Genomic DNA, 7,078 nt, shown 5'->3' with positions numbered 1-7,078 from the left:
ATTATTAAGAGCTATCAGTAGGACATCATAGAGTGCTCGACTGTTCTCAATGCTTGATACCTACATAATGAAGAATTCTCCATATTTAAAAGGGCCATAATTCCGTCAAAATCCATTATAGAGTTAATTGCCTTTAATAGTGACCTTATATTATGCTTATAAATAAGTGTATTAGGTGTATACCTATTCCATTATGTAATTTTTACAAAACAATTTTGAAGTGGAGCGACAGTTTGCCGGGCGTGAAATGAGATTTGCATAAAGCGCCGTCATTTTGTATACTACACAGGTTTAAACGCGGTATGATAATGGGGCACACTTTACATTCGTTACGGTATTACTATCGTCAACGAAGCGTTATCTTTGTGTCAAAACAGGAAGTAAATATTGAAGTTTAAAATGGCGTCTGGTGGGAGTGAACATTCGTCCGACGAGATTTTTAATTTCAAATGTTTGCCTTGTTTGGACGATAAACGAAATAGAGAAGCTGCGAAATACTGTGTGGAATGTCAGGGATACTATTGTCAATCATGCGCCGACATGTATCACAAAATGCCGGGATTAAAGAGTCACACATTTTTGGATCAGACAAATTACAAGTCGTCAAGTGGCATCGGAGGATTGCCAGCAATACCCACTCAGAGATGTAGCGTTCATGAGACAAAGATAGTAGACATGTATTGTGGTAATCACGACGAGGTTGGTTGTACAACTTGCATGGCGCTAATCCACAGGTAAGTAATTATTTTTAAATATGTAAATTATATGAACCTGTTTAAACAGAACGTTGAAATGATTGTATAAAGGCGATGACAACTTACTCATTATCATAGCAGAATAAACATAGATAAAATGAAACAACAAACGTAGTCAATATGGCCAATCCCCACCCCCTCGTAAAATTAAAAATAATCGAAATGTGTCAATAGGGCACTGGTCAACACTATAAACACTAATGTTCCGACTTGATTTGCTTTTTTCACAGTACAGTACATGTAGCATATTTACATACTTCTGCATATTTCACAAACGTAAATTATTAATAAGTATATATACATGTATAGTGTATATATGTACAAGTTTTATTACTACTAAATTCCATAAACTAATAACTGAGGAAACTCTTGTTATTGATAAGACCAGGATTTTACACCAGGTGTCACTGTGTTATTGACCAAATGACCTCTAAATATGAATATGGGTGTGGTCATCTACTGGTCAAGAAAAATATGCATACCCATATAAATAAAGTAATCATTATTTCTTCCCAATGAGACAAGAGTTTTACAAAAGTATTAATGTGACCATGACTTTTGACCTCATGACCTTTAAATCAATAAAGGTCATCTACATCTACTGGACATAAGCAATGTTCCTACTAGGTAAACTTCACTAGGGGGCGTGAGGGATGTTGCAATTATTCATTATACTTCATTTACAGACTCAATCAAACCGATTCTGTAATTTTCATGTAATATTGTTGTTATTAATGCTTTCGAGGGGTCACTTTGTTTCCGGATTTTTGTACTTCACAACAGCTGGTGTCAAGTGCTGTGTGGCTGCGGTAAATAGTTGCCCGTATTATTAATTTATTCACTTAATTGGGTTTTACGTCACACCGACACATTATAGGTCAAATGGCGACATTCGAGGAAAACCTCAAGTGCCATTCCGTGCATTATTTCAGGGACGAACGGGCACCTAAGTAGAACCTCCGAAGTTCCGTAAGTTAGCTAGATAGCTTCCTCACATGAAAGAACCCAAAGTCCCTGTCGAGATTCGAACCCACAGCGCAGAGGGGCAAGTGGTTTGAAGTCAACGACATTAATCACTCGGCCATGGACGCCCCAAGTTGCCCCGTACTTCACACTTCAGTGTTGTTATATCTTTCTGGTCCTTCGGGATCATTGATGCCAGCACTATTAGGTGTTGAAAATTGAGTACCGATCAAGCCGGTGCTAAGTGCGTCAGGGATGTTGCACAAACCGAGTGTGTAATTTTCATGCAATTTTGTTGTTATTAATGCTTTTGAGAGATCACTTTGTCTCCGGAATTTTTCTTCATAATTTTATTATCAGAAAAACAATTTTGCATTAATTGTTTCGTGAACTTGACTGATCATCAAATGGCCATTGGCTATTTCTATTCTAAGCAAGATAATCTAAAGCGTATTCCTTCTTAAGATATTGTCAAGTATTTTACATGAAGGTAACTATGAACTTGACATTATGGCATTTATATCTAATGGCCTCGAAATCAATAGAGGTCATTCATTTGCCACGGGTATTTTCCATACCAATTAAAATACCTTCGGATGTAATTAACCAAACAAGGGTCACTGTAATCTAGACCTTTGACCTTATGGCTTCAGTATCATCAATTCAATGTAACATAAATTACTTTTTTTGAATTTTTGAACGAAAAAAGGATTACAGGACGTACGGACGTTAAGACTTAACAATCTATTACAATATGTCCCCAATATTTTTAAGTGGGAGCATAATAGATTTCGCTACAAGTGCCTGTCAGGTTTCTCTTATTATTTAATATCAACTCTTGTAATTGAGATTACTGAACGGAACATGTGTTATGTTAGTGTTCTCCAGTGAGTTCATTTTAAGTTCATTGTATTTCTTATCTACATTATGTAGTATAAAAAGTAATTGTAATAAATTTGTGCATTTCTTTCTAATCTATGACACCTTTATTCATTCCAGGTTGTGCTCTGGCGTAAAGTCAATTCCGGATATTGTTGACAAAGCACACAACACACAAGACATCAAAAAGTTAAACGAAAAATTGAAAGATTTAAAAAAGTTGAAAGAAAAATTAATTGATACTAAACGAGCTCAACGAGAAGATTTAAAGGAATCTAAATTTGATGCGATAAGAGAAATTAAAAACTATCGTGAAGAACTCGACGTCATCTTAAACAACATCGAGGAAGACTCGATAGCCGAGGTTGAAAAAATATTTCAAGAAGTTGACTCGGAGCTTTTCCAAGAGAATACAGTTACAGAAGACGAAATAGCTCGCCTTGAACAATTGTTGAATGATTTGAAACAATCAGAGGGTAACAAGGCCCAGCAGTTTGTGTCAATGAAAATATCTTCTTCATACATTTCAAAGATGAACGACGCAACTTTTCCCGAAAAATCCAGTTTTGAGACGAGGATTACTATCAATGTTGATCCTAAGATAAAAAGCACTCTTCAAAATCTCAAAACGTTCGGACGTGCTCTAAGACCATCAACAAAAACAAAAGTCTGGACAGTGGAATGTATTAAAGATTTAGATATCCGCCTTCAATCTGAAGTGAATACAGTTGTGTATGGAACATGTTTAACAACAGATGGATTCTTACTTATTGCTGATTGTCAAAATAAAAAACTAAAGCGTGCAGATATACAAAATATGATTGCAAAAGAATATTGTTCACTTCCTGGATCGCCATGTGATGTGTGTTGTACAAGTGATACTGAAGCTGCAGTCAGTTTGAGCGATAAATCAGTTCAATTTGTCGCTCTAAACAGCCAGCTTCTACTCACAAGAAATATCAAATTTAACCACATGTGTTTGGGCATTGCATGTAACGATCAGAAACTGTATTTAACTGACAATGGTAGCTCCTTATACATGTATGATTTAACAGGTACTTTTTTGCAAGTTGTTACTCAAGACAATAATGGAAAGAATATATTCTCCTGCACGCGACATATTGCTTTTAGTGATGTGGATGATAAAATGTTTGTTGCAAGTTGGAATGGTCTTATTTCCTTGGACGGAAAAGGGAATTACTGTCAGACATTTACTGATCCTGAATTGAAGTCTGTGTCAAGTGTTTGTACCAATGGAATAGGAGCTTTGTTTGTATCCGGGTATAGTTCGGATAATGTAATACAATTTGACAGCAGTATGAAGAAAATGGGCGAAGTCATTAAGCCATCAGATGGATTAAGAAATATTTATTCAGTTTGTTTTGACAAAAGAAAACGTGCATTAGTTATTACAGGAGACAGATGCAATGTTGTCAAAGTTGCTTTTTTGAAGTAAAATTTATTTCAACTTGTTGAATGTCAGTAAATGCAGAGGAAGGAACATATATATTATTACTATCCTTATTTTCGTTAATATTATATTTCCTTTACAAAGGTGCGAACTATATTTGTCCGTTTTCAAAAGAATATGTATGCTCAATGTGCTCAAAAACGTTCTATTTATATAAAAAAATGGCAAAGAAATGGTAATTTCTCAAATTTTAAGAAGACCGTTTAAAATGTAATCTGATGCACCTTCGTATATATACCTTTATTAATTTAATCATCGTAAATATTTGTGTTGAAAAGTAGCATTCTAAAAAAGTATAGATGATCTCGAAAGCCATGTATATTGAAACAAATGGGTTTCTGTAGATCTTTTAAAATGAAACAAGCCAAAATGTACAAAATATTTAATACTGTGATTTGTTTTCATAAAAACTTGGAAAAAACTCTAATCATCCCTTGCCTCACCTTATCTTAAAACGATGCAAAGATTTTTGATATGTCTATAATGTAATAAAGCACATTGATACCATACAAAAATAAAAGTCTTGAAAATGGGAGATCATTCGAGAGAAATACAAAACACTATCAAAAAGGTCAAATTTCAGATTCAGAAAATTGAAAATTTATCTCGAATTAAAACAAGAACACAACCTACAAAGAACCATAGTTCTTTGATAAAACAGTGAGCATTTTTTTGAAAATGATAGCATTTTTCTTCATATTGCAGTTTCTCATTTCCATATATTATCACCATAAATGTGACCATGGGCGACTCACAAATAAAAGTCAAATTAGTCTAGTTTAGTTACTGTTTTTTAGATTTGTAGGAACATTAAGAATTAAGAGAGTCGATGCAAATTGTGGAAAAAGAAGACAAGCTATCGCTCCGGTCAATATTACGAGGGTCATTCAATAAATAATGAAACCATCTTAATAACTTTTAAACTAATGATTCGAATTCCATAGAAAATTTACACGACTATGCGTCATTTTTTTTTTCGAATTTTTCACAAAGTTTGATGACGTTATATCATGTTACGTCTTCACAGCTTGACGTTAACTGACGTCACTTAAAGCGTCATGGCCGCGTTCACATCGCAGGAGCAGCGCAGTTCAATAAATTTGAAGTTCAGTGTAAGAAAAGCGCGAAAGAGATATTCAATGCATTACATAAAGCTTGCGGCACATATGCTTTTTCGTATGTACAAGTTACTAGATGGGTGAAAGAATTCAAGGACGGCAGGGACAGTGTTAACGATAACCATCGACCAGAGAGAAATGTTACAGCTACTGACTCGTATAGTACGGTCCATGTAAAAAAAGCTTTTAGATCATGACAGAAGGATATCACGTGAAGAATTGGCACAGGAACTGGAAATAAGTGTAGGATCGGTTCATACAATTATTCGAAACCATTTAAAAATGCGCAAGGTTTCGGCAAGATAGGTTCCACATCGCTTGACATCGGAGCAGGCAGAACATCGTTTGAACATCGCTAGTAACCATCTTTCACGGTTAAGTAAAGAGGCAGGGACTTTTTATCAAGAATTGTGGCTATTGATGTAAAATCGTATGAGCCAGAGTTGAAAAGACAATCAACTGAGTGGCATACTCCTAACTCTTCGAGGCCAGCAAAGTTTAGACGGGAACAGTCAAAACTTAAGATGCTGATGATATTTACATACGATATCCATGGTATATTGAAAATTCATAAAGTGCAAAGTGGAAAAACTATCAATGGCAAGTACTATGAGGAGTACCTTAAAAACACCTTAGACCAGCGATTCGAAAAAAGCGTCTGAGCTTTAAGCGGCTTATCCAATAATCCTTCATGACAACGCAACGACACACGGTGTAGAGGGGGTGACGTCACTGTTTCAGTCATACGGATTGGAAATATTAGCTCACCCACCTTATTCCCCGGATATAAGTCCCTGTGACTATGACTTATTTCCCAAGCTGAAGGAAAATATGAGAGGAATACGTTTCGACGACCTAGACGAGCTTGAAGTTGCCGTGGTCGAGCAGGCGAGCATGTGAGCGTGGTTGCCTAGCAACGGGAATAGAAGACCTGCCGAAGCGCTGGACATCGGTCTTTGACCACAAAGGATATTACTTTGAAGGATTATAATAAGGTAAGAATGATATCTAACGCTATTAAGAAATTATGTAGTAAGTTTCATTATTTATTGAATGACCCTCGTTGTTTTTTTCAGTACATATCACATCATGTTGACCAGCTAAAAGTCCACATTTGTATAATAATTACACAAAGTATTTTTTAGTTTGATTTTGTAAGAAACTATTAAGTCATAAACACTCTTTTGAATTCGTTACTTAAACCAATGAATAATAATTTCAAAAGTTTTTGATAAAACAAACAGACCTTCCCCGTAACCATAGATGTAGATAGATTCAGATGTTATCTTTGTCTGTGCCGTAAGTGGGTTTAGCCCACGTTGTTAGCAACCCTCATGTATATAATAAAACTATATAATATGTCATTTTAGTTTGCTCCTGACTTTTTTAAGGTAATAAGAAAACTAACTTGAAATATATTACTACATTGTAAATTCCTTTCTTTTTTCGAGCCACGTGGTTTAATATGTTTTTCTTATTATTTTTCCGCCTTTTTATGAGTATTGGTATAAGCTATAAGTATATAGATAATTAAGCATACAAGTCAGAAAATATTTAGGTTAAAAGTTTATAAGATTTTATTGAAATTACGTTGGATTTAAATTAAAGTGATATATTTTGGACATTTAAAATTATTAAGGTTTCTGTCTTTAAAGTTATAATAGAGTTTTATATGAGTATAGTTAAAACTGATGACTAGAAGTCATTAAAGAAAAGTATCATAAATAAAAAATATTAAACTGTTAAACGTTTCTTGTGTTAAGATTTATGAATTATATTACTAAGTAATTGTTATAACAAAAAGTTGTAATAAATACTTAGTAGTAAAAATCTTAATGCAAAAGGTGAAAGAAAGTAAAACAGTGTTTAAGTGTGGTATTATAATTTTACTC

General features: G+C 34.4%; 1 protein-coding gene across 1 annotated transcript; it reads left to right on the top strand.

The window, feature by feature from the left end:
- Positions 1-346: 346 nt before the first annotated feature.
- On the top strand, positions 347-4,843 carry LOC132731418 (uncharacterized). The gene is made up of 2 exons (XM_060717600.1): positions 347-734; positions 2,718-4,843. The coding sequence occupies exons 1-2, from the start codon at positions 400-402 to the stop codon at positions 4,051-4,053; spliced, it is 1,671 nt and encodes a 556-aa protein (XP_060573583.1). The 5' UTR covers positions 347-399; the 3' UTR covers positions 4,054-4,843.
- Positions 4,844-7,078: the final 2,235 nt, after the last annotated feature.

Source organism: Ruditapes philippinarum, unplaced genomic scaffold, assembly GCF_026571515.1.
Source record: "Ruditapes philippinarum isolate M1 unplaced genomic scaffold, ASM2657151v2 ctg7712_1_1_1_1, whole genome shotgun sequence".
Taxonomy (NCBI): domain Eukaryota; kingdom Metazoa; phylum Mollusca; class Bivalvia; order Venerida; family Veneridae; genus Ruditapes; species Ruditapes philippinarum.
The sequence above is the reverse complement of the archived record's forward strand: the minus strand, read 5'-3'. Positions and strand labels throughout refer to the sequence as shown.